This window comes from Rhineura floridana, chromosome 6, assembly GCF_030035675.1.
Source record: "Rhineura floridana isolate rRhiFlo1 chromosome 6, rRhiFlo1.hap2, whole genome shotgun sequence".
In the NCBI taxonomy this organism is placed as follows: Eukaryota; Metazoa; Chordata; class Lepidosauria; order Squamata; family Rhineuridae; genus Rhineura; species Rhineura floridana.
This window is the reverse complement of record NC_084485.1, coordinates 126925723-126942499: the sequence shown is the minus strand read 5'-3', so window position 1 is coordinate 126942499 and position 16777 is coordinate 126925723. Positions and strand designations below refer to the sequence as shown.

Genomic DNA, 16777 nt, shown 5'->3' with positions numbered 1-16777 from the left:
GTCTTGGGGATGTGTGGAAGGTATCCTATAATGAAAAAGAAAGAAAAAGGAATGTACTGCCCAATAATTTCATGTCCTCTTAGGATCAGTGGAACAAAATGCTAAATGTAATGCCAGGAGCATTTTCTGAGCTGCCAAGATTATTAAGCTCTTTTGGTTAGGCACTTTAAATCATTTATTCCTTAACAGCTCTCCTGCAAAAACAAGCTTTGTTTGAAGGTATTTTCATACTCTGTATGGTAAAGTGCTAGAACCAGCCCCAAAGCAACAGCAAGGCAATTAACAGATTGCTTCTCTTAGTCTATTGCATTTATTTTTGTGGGCAATTTTGAAATATTAGTAGGAAGCAAAAAGTTGTAAGAGGTATTTCTAATACCAATTACGGATTATAAGCAATAATTATTTGGGACTTATAAAGCCTGTGACCCACTTGCCCAGGCTTTGTGATTCAGTTGTGGGCCATGACCCAAAGACTGGGAAATACTGATTTCAACAACTTGTTCATAGACACAATTGTGAACTATAAAATGCTCATACCAAAAGTCAGCTACAGTAATTGCTCAGATTTTAATCTAACAGATGTAGAGGTTTGGATAGGAGAACTCACTGCCACCATCCTCCTCGCTTAGTTTCTTTCTCCCTAAGGGCTAGTAGGGTTGCTAAATCTCAAGGTTTGAATGGTGATGTCAGGGTTTGGTCCTTCTCAGAGTCCCCAGGATGGCGGTGTTGCTACAAAGATTTGGGGCACAGGCCCATAGACAAATTTGCAGATGCTGATTTAAATGTAAAGGTGAAAATCTAGACTTTAATGTCACAAAAGGCAAAGCAACTAATTTCCTATACAAATCGGCGTAGGAAAGTTGTTCGATTAATTTGCACCACATCCAAAGTCACCCTGCATCAATTCCTCTTCAATTCATTTACCTCAACATAATTTCCCAACATATCCTGCTCCAAATCAATCCAATTGCTTTTCACGTACTACCGTTCATTATCCCCCAAATTATCTGTAGATAAAGTCATCTTTAAAAAAGTTGTTTCCTCAAATGAGTACCCTGCTCAGTAACCAAAATCACTCCTTCCCCTATTCAATTTCCCCTGAATGCATTCCTCAAGCAGAAATACTCCGAAAATTCAGAAAAAGATTTGGGACTCATGCCCCAAGGTCCCCCCTAGCAATGCCCCTGCCTAAGGGGAAGGATAAAAATCTCATGGTAAGGGGCTAGGATATTTCAGATTGACTTGATGAGAACTGTTGTTACAAGCTCCACCTCCATGCTTTCCAGGCACCGCCCTGTGAGCTTCCAGGTACCATTTCCATCTTTTACTAGGCTATATCCAGACCCTATCAGGCTCCACCTCCTGGCTTATGAGGCACTGTTTTTCAGGCTCCTCCCCCTGAGGCTCAAGAAACCTAGTGGGTGACTCACACCAGAACTATATCCTCCTTTGCTTTTATTTTACATAATGTAAATGAATCTCCATGCATAAAATTGGCCACTCTTCAGTCACCATCTTTATTTATTTATTATGTTTCCATTGCACCTTTCCTCCAATGAGCCCAAGGTGATGTACACTCTTACCCCCCATTTTACTCTCACAACAACTGTGAAGCAGCTCAGGCAGAGGGATAGCGACTGGCTGAGGGTCACACCGTGAGCTGTGTGGCTGATTTCAGAGTCCTTCTCTGCACATAAACTAAGCATGTGGAGAAGGTGCGAGTGGGGGCATTGTCAGTGGCCTTGCTCCCCAGAGGTATACCCAATTAGTGCAATGTATGCAAAGGGGCACCTCAGGGTGTACAGTGGTATGCATGTATGCGCTCCATGTGAGGGGGAATCCCTGTGTAATCAGGCTGTCTTTGGCAGATGTACACTCTCCTCTAATGTTTCCAGTCCAGCATCTCTTTGTGTTGCCTCCAGTCCTGCTGCTTAGCAACAGACAATAGCAAAGAAGTAGATTTCTGGCATGGTTTTATTGCCAGCTCTGACAGAGTAATTTTTATCTGAGAATAGACCTACATGGAGAAATGTTTGGGAAGATTAATTTGGCTACTAAGAAGTAATTGGATGCTTGGGGTAGGGGAAGAAACTGTGCCACGACCTTAATTAAATCACGAGGCTCACTTGCATAAGCACTTTATAACAGCGCAAGCAGGATTAATTCAGCTTGCACTGCTCTTCTTCTGGCCTGCTTGTTCATAGATTGTAAAGTAAGCTTTTTTCTTCTTCTCATGAGTGATGGGGGGGAAAATCAATATGGTGTTTGCTTGTAAGTACCAAGCAGGACAGTCTAGCAGCAGGAAAGGACTGTTCTAGGTAGAAGTGGCGATAGCCATAAATGGAAAGATGTAGTAATTGAGCTCTGGGATATTCCTGCAATTGCTCTTATGTCTTTTGAACAAATGATCCACAAGCATTGGATCAACTTAACTATTTATTTATTTCAACATTTTTATTTTGAGGTTTATCGCCCACCTCTGACAACGCATACTTAAGGCAGAGTAGGTTGACTGGTAGCTCATTGGGGAAATATGTTTAAAATGCTGTTTAATTCATAAGTAAAAATACCACCCTTGCAAATAATAATATACATGCAGTGCAATCCTAAAAAATGTGAAAAAATTTAAAAGTGCCCCAAACTGTCCTAAAATGCAGCTGAGCATCCCATTTGTCAGGAAAAGTGAGAGAAAACTGTCTCCAAGCCCTAGATTCTGAAAAATCTTGACAATCCTGAGTGCAGCTGCAGAGTCCAAAAAAAGTCAAAAAATGTGACCCGCGGGTCAGGAGTCAAAAAGGTGAAAAAAATTAAAAGTGCCCCAAACTGTCCTAAAATGTAGCTGAGCATCCCATTTGGCAGGAAAAGTGGGAGAAACCTGTCTCCAAGCCCTAGATTCTGAAAAAATCTTGACAATCCTGAGTGCAGCTAGAGAGTCCAAAACAAGTAAAAAAATGCGACCCGCAGGTAAAAAATGTGAACATTTTTAAAAGTTCCCCAAACTGTCCCAAAATGCAACTGAGCATCCCATTTGGCAGGAAAAGTGGGAGAAACCTGTCTCCAAGCCCTAGATTCTGAAAAATCTTGACAATCCTGATTGCAGCTAGAGAGATCCAAAACAAGTCAAAAAATGTGACCCATGGGTCAGGAGTCAAAAAGGTGAAAAATTTAAAAAGTGCCCCAAACTGTCCTAAAATGCTGCTGATTCCTGACCCACGTGTTAGCCACTTTTCCTGCCAAATCTGATCTTGAGCAGCATTTTAGGACAGTTTGGGGCACTTCTAAAATTTTTCACATTTTTTACTCCTGACCCGCGGGTCACACTTTTTGACTTTTCTGGACTCTGCAGGGCATGGACAGGGGTAGCTGTTGTTGTGCGCATGCACGCATGCACTCACCACTCACTCCAGGCTGGTGGTGGAAGGCCCATCCCGGCTTCACTGCCAGCGAGCGGGTGCCTGCTGTCGGTCTCGCCCACCCGCCTCCGAGGAGGAGTTGGCTGTGCCGACTCGGAGTGCTTCTCGGCTCCTTTGCTGGCGAACAGCATGGGGCGGGGCAGCTCTGGGTGTCACCCCCCTCAGGGTGTCACCTGGGTGCGGTCCACACCCTCCGCACCCCGGTTGTGACGCCCCTGCAAATTGGATCCTGAGCAGCATTTTAGGACAGTTTCAGGCACTTTTAATTTTTTTTGCATTTTTGACTCCTGACCCGCAGGTCACATTTTTTGCCTTCTTTTGGACTCTGCAGTATATATGTCTGCTCAGGAGTAAGACCCACTGAGTTCAGTGGGACTGGTTTCCAAGTAACTGAGAACAGGGTTGCAGCCTGAAAGTGTACCTGCTTGTTGTACTACGGATCATCTATAATAGTAGTCCTGATTGTCATCTAAATGATTACATCTGTATACTAAATTGCAGTCATAGGACGATCTATTTCCTGCTCTGAAATGGACATTTAATTTGTATCCATTTCAATGTCTGTTCCTCCTGATAATACTTTTAACAGTGCAGTCCTGTGCATCTTTACCCAGCAGCAGGTTCCATTGTGTTTGGTGAGACTTACTCCTTACTGTGTGTGTCTGTGTATGGGGGTAGGATTTCCTCCCAAATGCTGGGTTTACAAGTGGTTTTGTGCAGAATTACCACTGGTCTGTTTTTTAGTAGCCTGTAGAGTTTGTACTTTTAGAAAACTCCCCAAACTTGTTTAAAGCTCTTTGATAGAGGCCTGGTTCACATGATATGGTAAACCAAACTATGGCTTATGAGGACCATGCCAAAGCGTGGGCTCCCAGAGAGGAGATACTTTATTCCCTCTCGGTCCTTTTTACTGCTACGCCACAGTGAGCTAAGCCAAGGTTTGGCTTAGCATGTTGTCCAAACTGGGGCTTGTGGTTAAGCGGTCTCTTCACTAACCACAAGCTATAGCCTAGGTTTGTTCTGCCAAATTTAAATCAACGTCTTACATGTTCTTACTGCTTTTTGTATGTAACATCAATTTAAATGTACACGTGTTTGACGCTGTGCCTGAGTTCACACGCTAACCTTGTTCTCATGTCACTTTAAACCATAGTTCAACTCAACTATGGTTTAAATGTGAATGTGTGGTGTGTTGGTGCACACTGCTGAAATTGCGGCCGCTTCACTCCTCTTTCACTCTTGCTAGGGTTACATTGCAGGGAAACAGGCAGGGTCTGGCATAGTGTTATATCCGAACCCAGGCTTCTGCTTTGTTTCTCTCCAGACAAACCACAAGCAATAACCAAAGTTTATTCTTGGCTTACTGCTTGTGATTCTTTGGGAGAAGCAAACTACAAGCCCAAGTTTGGACATAATGCAAAGCCAGATCATGGCTTGCTTCTCAGCAGCACGAGCACGGAAGAGGCAAAGTGCCCACAATTTCAGCAGTGTGCACCAGTGTTCACATTTAAATAATAGTTTAAAAGTAACATACAAACCAGGCCACTGTATAACTAGAAGACGCTTACTGATGGAGGCACCATCTGTACTCTAGAGAATGCCTACTTGCATGTGTGCATGGAAGGTGGGGAATCTGTGTAAGTAACACACACTTCTGGTCTCCAGACCATTTCCTATAAAATTTAGTAGCTCCCAAGAATACAGAAGTTTATCATCATCAGTGTAGACCATTCACTGTAAGCGGCCTTTGTTAATTAAAGTTTACTTTAATTACTTGCTACTCTTGTATTTCAAATCAAAAAAGGTTTTTTTACTGCCATTTAGCTTTGCTACGATTGTATTTCAGTTCAAAAAAGTGTTTTACTGCCATAGCTTAAGAATTTTTTCCTTGGTAAATAAGATTTCAGGAAGGGGTGTGTGTGATGACATATCAAGCTGGTGTAACACTTCACAAAGATAATCTGGAACATGGTGGTGAAAGCAGGGCATTAGTGGCATTAACTAGCACTAGCAAGTGGATTGTTGTACCAAGTTGGTGTATGATACAGAAGTTGGTGGAAACAGTACATGGAATGGTATAACTTTCTTATACTGTTCTGGACACTAAATTAACACAACGAAGACACTTAACTCTGTTAGTACTGATGTACCCCGATGAGGTGCGCCTGGCGCCGACGCTACTATCTTTTCGGCGCCAGGTGAAAACCTTTTTATACTCCCAGGCATTTTAAAGTGTATTTTAACAGTATTTCACTATTATCTTGTATTTTGGACGTTGTTTGGTTCTTTTATTGTTTGTTTGTTTTTGGTTCTTGATTTATTGTATTTATTGTACTTATACACTGTGCTTGTTTTATCTTTTATGTACACCGCCCAGAGAGCCTTCGGGCTTAGGGCGGTATATAAATAAAATAAAATAAATAAATAAATAAATCAGGTAATTTTCCACCATAAGAAGCCACATTGGTGCCTGTCAGACCTCCTCTCTTGGGCTGGCCCCGGCATGGATCTCTCACGATCCTACTGCTAGGCACCACTACCTGACACACTGGAAAGCAATGCTGCCCTGAGACTTTGCCTTAGTCTCCTCCCTTTAACAGATTGCTATTAAGTATCTAGGTACACTTTCAGGCAGAACCCACCCACCCCCGTGTCTTGGATACCTGCTGCTGATACACTAACCATTCACCGCTGCCACGATAGATACTGGTTCCAGCTTTGGTTTTTGCTCTGCCCATCCTTCTCCTCTGTATGAACCCAGCCAAGGATCAGGTGTGTTGTTAAACCAAACAGATGTATTAAATAACATTGGGAATAAACAATATTACTTTGAATTCAGTTGTCATGCGTGTGGTTACATATAAATGATCTTCAACATATTATAGTTTCTCTTACTTCATATTCTTTAATCCTAAACCTGCCTCACTACCCGTCTAAATACACATCCACCCCTCACCCTCTTCCACCCAAAACCAGAACCGAACCTCTGACCAACTGTCATTCTCCCATATATACATTCAACCACCCAGACGCTCAGCCAATCGCAACACAGCATTCCTTAACATTTCCTCACGTGTACTGCCCCCTCCCAACTCATTCTACTTACCATGTTTAACCTACAACACTGGCACTTAGCATAAATATTATACAAACACTACAGGGGCATCACAGTGCCTTTCTGTTGTTGTCCTGCAGTGACTCTATAGATCTCATAGTTAGCATTCTGTGAAACGAAAAAGCTTGCACACACTCTCAGCTACTGGAGATAGCTTAGCAACCAGCTAACAGCTGTCAGTCTGATTCTGCAGTGCTCTTGTTTCCTGTTCAAGCAGACAAAATTAGTCGTCAGCATGAGATCATTCTAACTGATTTATTCATTTGGTATTTTCTGTTAGGTGGAAATCCTCGATTGGAAGACAAAGCAACAATTATGCTTTTTCGAAAAGGTAAATGATCATAGTAACATTTCTACATTTAAACTGAACTTTGAGTGCTCCAAAGATTAGATATATTTTCTTAATAATTATTTAAAACAACCCTGTGATATAGGTCAATATCACACACACACACACACACACACAGAGAGAGAGAGAGAGAGAGAGAGAGAGAGAATAGGGCACTTAACCATTATCCTAAAATGTAAAAAAGAACTGATCAGTCTGAAAAGCCTTTTGGAATGTCTGCATGGTTATATATATATTTTTTGTTACGTAGGTTGAACCACATGCTACAATAAGTGATATCAGACTAATGTTCCATAAATTATGTGAGTATATGAATGTTCAGAAGAATCTATTGTTAAAAAGCAAGGCCAGTGTTCAAGAAATGCTTGAGTTATATGTCACTGCATGGAGTGTGTGGGAAACTTAGAAATTTGTACTTATATTCTATATGCAAATGGTAACAGCACAATTATATGCAAGTCATATGCATATGATGTTTTAAAGTGTTTTTAGCGCTTCTGTTTGCCGCCCTGGGCTCCTGCTGGGAGGAAGGGCGGGATCTAAATCAAATAATAAATAAATAAATAATAAGTCTACTCAGAAGTAAGTCCCACTGCATTCAGCTGGGCTTACTTTCAGGTAAATAGGTGCAGGATTGCATTCTGAATGCCACTAATGTCCTTTAATTCATTCAAGCCACAAGTCTATACTGTATGATATTTTAATAAATCTGTTAAAAAGTAGTTCTAAAAGCCCCCCCACCCATTTGAGGTTTGGTACTCAAATTTGCTAATTTTTGAAAATTCAAAAGATTGCCATTTGTGGCATGGACATCTCTGCTCTAGCACTAGGTAACTTTTTAATGGTTGTGGGGTTTTTTTTGTCCCTACAGATCCTCAGTGGTACCCATCAAGGCAGTCTATAAGACTTGACCCCAGTAAGTATTAATCAGTGTTGTTATTTTATTTTTTTAAATATCACTTTTCTTATCTAAGACCAGTTTACAGTAAAACAGATCCCCATTACACTATTGCTGTATAATTCAAAAGATGTGTAAACATTTATAGGTAGCTACCAAAATCATGAAAGGCCCTGTCAATCAAGATAAGTCTATAACCCTGCAGCTGTAGATAAGGCCGGTGGCTGGTACCAGTATTTTGTGTGTGTGTGTGTGTGTGTGGTGGTACGGGGCTTGAGCAAGACACACTCAGTGGGGCTCCTTAACCTAGAAGAGATAGGCCATGCAAAGTGAGAATAACTGTCTCCCACTGGCCTCTAACCTTGAGTTCTCCATGCAAAGTAGAATGGCGGTGCTGTCAGGACAGCGGGCCCTTTGCTAGCCTCAGGCTCTTGGCGAATGCCCAACTTTACTACCCTCTGGAGCTGGCCCTGGACAGGACACTGAGAAAGGAGTGGTGATACAAAATCATGTGGTTAGATAAAGCAGTCATCATACAACACTTACTGCTCTAATTTTCCTTCAGCTAATCACGCTGTTCAGTCCTGCAAATGAAATACATATGGGAGGGACATAGTTCAGTTGTAGACCACATGCTATGCATATCTGGGGTCCAGTAGTCAACTCCTGACATCTTCAGTTAAGATATCTTGAGTAACAGGACTGGGAAATACCTTTGCCTGAGACATAGGAGGCTGTACTTGACTAGAAAGGCCAGTGGTCTGACAATATAGAATAGTTTCATATGTATGCATTCTCATATGCCCCTCTCTAATCCTCCAAATGAACACGGAATTTAATTGTAACAACAGCCTTGATTCCAGCTATGGCTCAGTACCTCTAAAAGCAAAAGTGTTGGATCCATTGCCAATAGGTCTACGGAAAATGCAATATTTTTTATGAGGAGGCCTCTGTTTCAGTTCTTCTCTGTCAGTGTCGACTGTAACTTCTCTCTTCTTCTCAGAAGGAAAATCCCTGAGGGATGGAGAAATCCTTCAGCTGCTCCTTGTTGGCATGACCGCCACTCTTTATTTTAAAGATTTAGGCCCCCAAGTAGGATGGACAATGGTGAGTTCCAAAACCTGAAACATTGTAAGTGATAACCATTTTACCTTAATTAAATCCTTGCATCAATTTTCTCTTTTGTACCGTTGTAGAGTTCCCGTATGTTCTTTGGTTTTCTGGCCACCACAAATAGTGGGCTCTCTCTTTTTCTCTCTTCTCTGCCCCCCCTTCTCTCCTCTTTCCCTTTTTTTGTCTAAACTTATGAGATGGTGGGATGAAGAACCCAAGAGGGAAAATAGAATTGCCACAAAAACTTGGCAGGCAACCACATTGCAAAGCAGCTGTGGTTGCTTGGCAACATGACAAAACACAGCTTGTGCAAGGCAATGACTATTAGGGGGTGTAACAAAAATAACAACCCAAATCAGGGCAATAACAACCCAAATTAGAGCAAAAGCCCCGAGAGGCCAGCTGCCTTACCCTGTCCTATTGACATCATGGACATAATAGAGTCTCTGATGTCTAGAGTTGGCTTCCTTTTTTCTGACTCAGCCCCATGCCAGGATAAATTCAACAGGTAAAGTGTTCCCTAGATGTAGTGATGTAGATACTTTCCCTGTTGATTTTCTGTCTGTCACATCTGTTGAAAGACAAACCTTGACCTGACTGGGGAAGAAGAGCCTCTTAAAAGCTAGCACTAGAGCTTTAGGAAGGCAAAGCTGGAATTTGAGGACACAGGAGATAAGGATTTGCCTTCCAGAGCCCCTCCCTCCCCACAAACACTTTCCTGATTCCCCTTTCATATGTGCTGTTGTATTACTGGTAACTTACCAAATTGAAAGCAGTAGTTTAAAATGTGAATATTACAAAATTATTAGTGTAATTCACACATCCTACTAAAGTTTTCTACTCCTGCTTGGCATACCTATTTCTGAACCTTCTGATCCTCCAAGCTTCTTTTCATTTGGACATTCCTGCAGAGGTGGAGGAGTCCTTGGCATTGTTTCAACATAAACACATGCTGTGAAGGGGGACAAAGGGGCAGGGGAAGGGAGAGGAAGGAACTAGCAATGTGTTGGATTCACTATGTTAGGGAGAAGTAAGTGGCTCGTGTTGGGCCAAATTCCTGGACTTGGTGTACTCTGTGCCTCCTGCCAAGGTAGCTCAAATTCTGCAACTTGTATAAATTATGCAATTTGAGCATTTTTGCATAGTTACATTTTATCCTACTTAGATTTGTCAGAGAGAAGGGTTAGGCTCTGGAAGACTAAGGCACTGAAGGCCTGGCAGCTAGATATTCTGCTCTTTAATTATATCTGAAGGGCTACAGACTTCTTTAAACAGAAACTTAGGTTCCTAGAGTGCTTATGTTTGTGCTCAGTCCCCCGAATTTTGCAGAATAAATTGCCAGAGGTGATGGGGAGATATTATCTAAAAGAAACTGCGTTGATGTGCTGGCACTCTAGTTTGGATTGGCAAGCAACCATAGGTATACATCAGCCTTGTTAATAAGTCCACAAAAGTCACTAACATGCAAAAACCTCTACTTCCCTGTTTTTCAATAATGAGAGGGGCTGGTGTAGGAGTGATGGAGCGCTGCATCCTTTACCTGCCCCTCTTACGAAAAGCAGGCTAGTGGGGAAAACAGGTACAGGTGAGAAATGCAGCAGCCAGCTGGAGGAAAGACAGCACTCCATTCCCTCCTTCAGCAACCTGCTCACTCACCTGGATGCAATTCCTTGTTGCCTACGGTGATCAGTCAAGTGCTTAAATACAAGGCTAGGTGTACAATCCCCACCAGCTTTTCTCAGCCTTGTCTCACTATCTCCAAGGCTCATCTCTATATTTTTGAAGGCCTCTCAGCATGTAATAGGTCTTGGGAAAAAGACCATTCTGCTAGGGGAAACTTGCTCTCTTCCACAATTATTATTCTGCTCTTGGTCTCTCTGATGGTGCTAGATCCAAACTTCGGCTCCATGGGACATCCATGGAACTTAGGAAGGTGCTTGACCTTTTAGGGCACTCATTTCAGGGAAGCTATCTGCCTACCCCCATGTGGCTTTGCACTAGTGGGGATAAATGCTGGTGCAGGCTCTGTGTCTGTAATATCAAATGCCTCTGTAGTGACTGCAGGAACAGCATATAGCATCTATGCAGGGAACGTAACCGTTGCCAATGTCAGGCTCAAGGAGGATCCCCAGCCTTTTTGGGACTGGGGGCACATTTGGAAATCTAAGAAACTGTCATGGGCAACACAAAATATCCACTTCACAGAAGAAAAACAGCTGATGCTCAGAACTCCTTCCCTAAACAATAGGCAAAACGCCTATACACACCCCCAAAATTAAAAGGCAGACAACAGCCCCCCCAAACAGTCAGCCCTCCCACTAAATAACCAAAGAAATAATATTTGAGAGGGGCAGCAGGGGGCCTTGATGGGTGACATGGGTGGTGTCTGAGGGTGCCTATGGATGCCACGTTGGGGACCCTAGGTCTCCCTTTTCTGGCATTCAGCGCAGAGAATTGCGGTGGCAACCTCCTAATAATTTTTTTCTCTTTTGCAGGTATTTTTGATAGAATATACGGGCCCATTGTTCATCTATTTTGTGTTTTATTTCCGCATGCCTTTTATCTATGGCCTGGATGACAGGTTTACCTCGAGCCAACATCCAGTAGTTAAGTAAGTTGCACTTTAAGGTTGGAGGATTTAATTCTTGGGTGTCACAACTTTATTCCAAATGTCTTGCCATATTTGTCTCTTTAGCTTTCTGAAATGTTTTTATCTTGCTGTTTCTAGCTTGGCATGTATCTGCCATTCTTTCCACTACATCAAAAGGTTGATTGAAACAATATTTGTTCATCGGTTCTCCCATGGGACTATGCCACTGAGGAATATTGTTAAGGTAAATTGCCACACAATCTACTCACAGCCCTTCTATAAAATTCAAATCTGGCCACTCCCTGCAGTACTATAGTAACCCAATTGGTGCAGCTTTGGGGGTATGGTACTGCCTGCCACTCATAATGTTAACATTCACATGTTACTACGGAAGTTTATTTTCCACGTTACCATTCCAATTTCCCCTCTAGTTTTTCTGACTGCTGCTCAGTAGCTACTTAATCCCTTTTCTTCTAGCCAAGTGCAAAGGCCCTCCTTGAGAGTGAGGTTCCTCAACTCAGTGGTAGAGAAACTTGCTTTGCAATCAAAAGGTCCCAAGTTCAATCCCTGTCATCTCCGTGTAGGGCTGGGACAGATCTCATCTGAAACCTTGTTTACGATGCTGAGCTAGATAGACCAATGGGCTACTTCCATATAAGGCAGCTTCCTGTGCTCCTGAGCTTGCTTTGTCCTCCATCTAGGCAGCCAATGGGTTTGTTACAATAAACAGGCCGGAACGCAACATGACACTTGATGTAGGCCTGCTGCTGAAAATGGCGGCCCAGTGTTGAATTCTCCCTTTCTTCCTGCAATGTTTAGGATACTCAACCTCATGTAGGTTTCCTGCCACTGGCAGTCAATGATGGAGGCGAGATTAGGAAAACATACCACACAATGATGTCATTATATAGTTAAGCCTACCTAAATACTGTAAGAGGAAGAAGAACTCGTCATGGAGCTGCCATTTTCAAAAACTGTTGCTCCTCCTGGTTCAATCCCAGTTACTTCCAGGTCATGTTCAATAGCCACAGGTATTGCCACACATAAAGCAGTCTCTCCCAACTCTCTTCCTCTTTCTCTGTATTTCCCCGTGTAACTTTATACTAAGAATGGGATCCGCTTGTTGGTGCCTGTTCAATTGCATGCTATCAAAATGGCAAGCAGTTTCATTTCAGGTTAGTTATTTTTCTACTATCCTTGGCATTTACCATTCCAATCCCCCCCCAATAATAATGACATTGTTAATCATGTTTTCCTTTCAGAAAGGAAAGTGGCTTTCCCTCTGCCCAGTGCCTGCCCACCCAATCTCCCCTCCTTCCCTCCTCCCCACCTCCGAATGGTATTGGATCCTTCCCTTCAGTCCTGGGAGAAATGCTGGTTTTCCTCATCCAATGAGGTCCTTTTGTTTTTTATTAAGTGGGGAAATATTCAAAATATGATCTTTCATCTACAGTGTGAAGTGACACTGTGGCAAGATGGTTGTTCTGTGTGACTTTTGTGAAAATAAAAACTAGTTCTTAATTTAACAATTTATTTCTACCCTTCTTGGCTGGAAACTCTGAATGGTAGGTACATAGCACTTCACAGTAAATCCACCTATTCTAAAGACACACAGGAAGCAGAGTGATTAAATAATTTCATCTAGATAGAAAATAAAAATGCTTAGACTGTGTCTTGGATTAAGCAGTTTTGTCACATAGCAATTGCAAACCTCTATTTTACATTACTGTCTACCTTATAAGTGTTTCCAGGTCTGTATCAGTTGCATAACTTCAATTCTATGATTCTTTTCTGCAGTACACAGTTGTTTCTGAGAAGACAAATAATTTCTATATAGCCACCTTGTAGCATGCATCTGACTTTGATCCCAAAAAACATGGGCGGTTTCTCGGCTACAATCTGAGAGCACTCACGTGACAACAGTTTGTTGATAAGTGCTGTCTCCTGTCACTGCACTTTGTTTGATGGTGTGGGTTCATAATGCAAATGATGGTGGCCATGTAGAGAGGCCTTGCTTAGAGATGCTAGTACTTCCAAACTGCACATCGTGTGAATGTTGCTGTGGGTCTGATGGCAGGCCTAATCCCAAGGCACTTTTGTTAATGGCCATAGAATCAGCGATGCACTGTACCTTGTTCCAGTAAATCTACCATGTTAATTAGTTACATCTTTAACTAATTGCACAGAGAAGTAAACAACTTGTAAAAAATATTTTATTTGGATCAACTTTTACTGTGGCTGGACAGGAGGGAGGAAAGAAGGGACTATAATTGAGGAGATGGATTGAAATTCTAATTAGGAAATGCTATGTTATTTATTTATTATTATTATTATTATTATTATTATTACCCACCCTTCACCAACAGGTCCCAGGGCAGGTTACAACAGTTTAAAACTCAATCTTAAAACAAGTTACAGTCACAGGAATAAGGTGGGCCTTGAAAACACAGACCTCAGGTATCAAAAGCAGTGGAGGCTGCTCCATTGGGGCAAATGGGGCACTGCCCCACCAATCTCAGTCTGCCTTCAGCCAGCTACTCCCCTGCCTGCCTCCTTACTCACAACCAGTCCAGGGGGTGGCTTTGCCTCTCCGCTTCCTCCTCCTTAGTCTCAGTGTTGCTCTCATAGAACACAGCAAGAGGAAGGAAGATGGGAACAAAACTAGAATCAGTTGGTTCCACCTGTCATTGGCTCTGGCTCCACCTACTGTTGGGCTTCCTGTCTTTTGCCCCACCAATCCCAACGGTCACTAGCCACCACAAGCCAAAGGCCAGGATAAAGAGGTGCATTGTAATTCTGTGGGGAGGAAATTCCACAGTTTAGGGGCTGCCACAGAAAATGCTCTCTCCTTGGCCACCCTCCAAACTTCTGAGGGTGGCAGAACTACCAAAAGGGCCTCTTCTGCTGATCTTAACACCCAAGAAGGTCTGTAGGCAGTCTCTCAGATAGTCATTTAGGACTTTAAGTGCTAGCACGAGCACCTTGAATTAGGCCCCGAAATGAACTGGCAACCAGTACAACTGTTTTAGAACAGGAGTTATATGAATTTGAAAAGCAGCCTCAGCAATAATGTGACTACTGCATTTTGGACCAGTTGAAGTTTCCAGGTCATCTTCAAGAGTAGCCCCTTGCAATAGCAAGCACTGAAGTAATCCAGTCTGGAAGTTACCAGAGCATGGAGTACTGTGGCCAAGTCATGTCTGTCCGAAAGGAGTCATAACTGGTGAACCAGCCAGAGCTGGAAATAGGCACTCCTAGCCTCTCAATATGAATTGAATATAATACAGTATCCAATGAATTATTGCAATCAATGCTTATAATGCATTATCCTTGTGGATATTATTGCAATAATTCATTGGATACTGTATTATATTCAATTCATATTGAGATCCATTTTTATAGCCATTGAAAAAGACACTGTGTGTCGAAACGCGTCTGGCTGGACCATCTTGAAATGGCTGGATCTTCTTGAAAATATCCTTACAGCATAAGAATTTGATTATTTTATTATTTCTGTTCCACACAAGAAGACAATATTCATATTTATATATTGTTCTTGTTATATACTTTTGTAAAAAACTTTTCATGACTTCAGCAATATTCTGTTATATTGATATATTTTTGTTTTATTTTATTCTATAATAAATACTTTCAGGATTTATACTGCTACATCCACCTTAATTTTCTACTTCTACCTACACCATCATCAACACACCTCTTCCCTCTCGTTGGAGCAATTTTACACTTCCAATTTTTAAATAAGATGACGGATGAAATAAATAAGTCTGTCTGTCTGAGGCTGCAGTGCTATACCCACTTACCTGAGAATAAGCTCCATCGAACACAACAGACTTCATTTCAGAGTAGATAGGTATAGAATTTCACTGTAAATATAGATATACTAGGGCATCCTGCCCCTGTGTGCTTTGCACTCAAACCCCATATCCCAGGAGCGCTACCCCTACCCCTTGCCAACCCCCCACTGCCCCCAGGGCTTGCCAGACTCCCCCTCCCCGTAGACCTGGCCAAGCCTTCGTGGACTGAGATCAAGTCCTTGCATTGTCATGTCTCACATCAGCGTTGGGACCAAACCACTCACTTTTTTGAGCTGCTGCCTCAATGAACTAGGCCATATTAGTACCACTGGAAGAGGCATCATTTGTTCTGTATAATTAAACCTAAACAGAAGCAGCCTGTATGGGTCTATGTTAATGTTTGAGCAATTGTGTTTGATGGGGAATTTTATATATACAAACATGTATAGCTAATGGGGAACTCAATATACATAATAAGCAAAAACATTTTTTTATAAAGCTATAAAGGTTCATAACGTTTTAATAGTTTAGTAGGAAACCAGATCTTTTTCTCTTTGGAACTGACTTCCCTGACCATGCTGGTTTGTTTGGAACTATTTGTACTCAAAACAATTGATAGCACTGTGCTGAATATCTCGGTACCTCTAAGACATAGAAAGAATTGCAGAGTAGCTGCGTAGCTCACTGAAAATGTACTTTCATGTGAAGTACTGAACATTGCCAAATTCATTAGAACACCAAATTCACTAGAACACGATGCAGAGAAGTACAGTACCTATGCAATACCTGTGCAAATGCCTGTGTAATACTGTCATGTCTATGTCATTCTGATGTGCTAAATCCTGATTGGTAGATGCTAAAGTATTTGTCCTGAAATGTATAAAAACCCCAGGCAAACAGTGCCAAGTTGCAGTTCTCCACTCACTAGGTGGGAGACTGACCAAGTGTACACTTGTCATCCAATAAAGGCCTACCTTTTTGCTCCAAGCCTGTATCTTCAAAATTTTTATTCAAGGACCCCCAGCAAAAGAACCCACAGGAGAAATACAAAATTCTCCAACATGTTCACGTGGTTGAAGATTTTAAGAATTGTGGGTTACTAACACTTAATGGAATTGCTGTAACTCCCATCATAAGGTTGGAAGGTTCCTGGGTGCCTTTGGCATCAAGCAAGTTCTGAAGTAAAAACATACCAAATCAGGGCTCAGGTTCTCACATTAAATGCACTGTTCCACTAGTAGAGCGCTTATCTCTGGGATTTGAAGCATTTAATGTTATGAAGTTTCACCTATACCAGAAGCAAATAAACAACAAATAAGGGCTTAAAAATAACTGAGTGTGAGGGAAATGTTCTAATTTTAAGCACTATTTTCTTTTTGCTTTAAAAACATCTCTGTCATCTTGAAATCTTTAAACTCTGGGTTTTTTTCTGGCTATGTCAGTAGTGCAAAATGTCATCAGGTAATGGGCTGAAAAATAGCCAA

The 16777-nt window shown here is 41.9% G+C and overlaps 1 protein-coding gene across 12 annotated transcripts in view; it reads left to right on the top strand.

Annotated features, from left to right (window-relative positions):
- The window catches only part of LOC133387912 (very-long-chain enoyl-CoA reductase-like), a 37437-nt gene that overhangs the window by 11813 nt on the left and 8847 nt on the right, over window positions 1-16777 (top strand). For 7 of the 12 annotated variants that reach the window (XR_009763602.1, XM_061633746.1, XM_061633748.1 and 4 more), the window contains 6 exons: window positions 6809-6859; window positions 7128-7179; window positions 7749-7793; window positions 8779-8882; window positions 11384-11499; window positions 11617-11722. Coding sequence is in view for 11 of the 12 variants with exons in the window: in XM_061633746.1 (XP_061489730.1) it covers window positions 6809-6859; window positions 7128-7179; window positions 7749-7793; window positions 8779-8882; window positions 11384-11499; window positions 11617-11722 (474 nt within the window). In the remaining variant the exon portion in view is untranslated. The remainder of the gene's footprint in view (window positions 1-6808; window positions 6860-7127; window positions 7180-7748; window positions 7794-8778; window positions 8883-11383; window positions 11500-11616; window positions 11723-16777) is intronic. The other 5 variants (XM_061633749.1, XM_061633750.1, XM_061633743.1 and 2 more) reach the window with 4 other exon arrangements.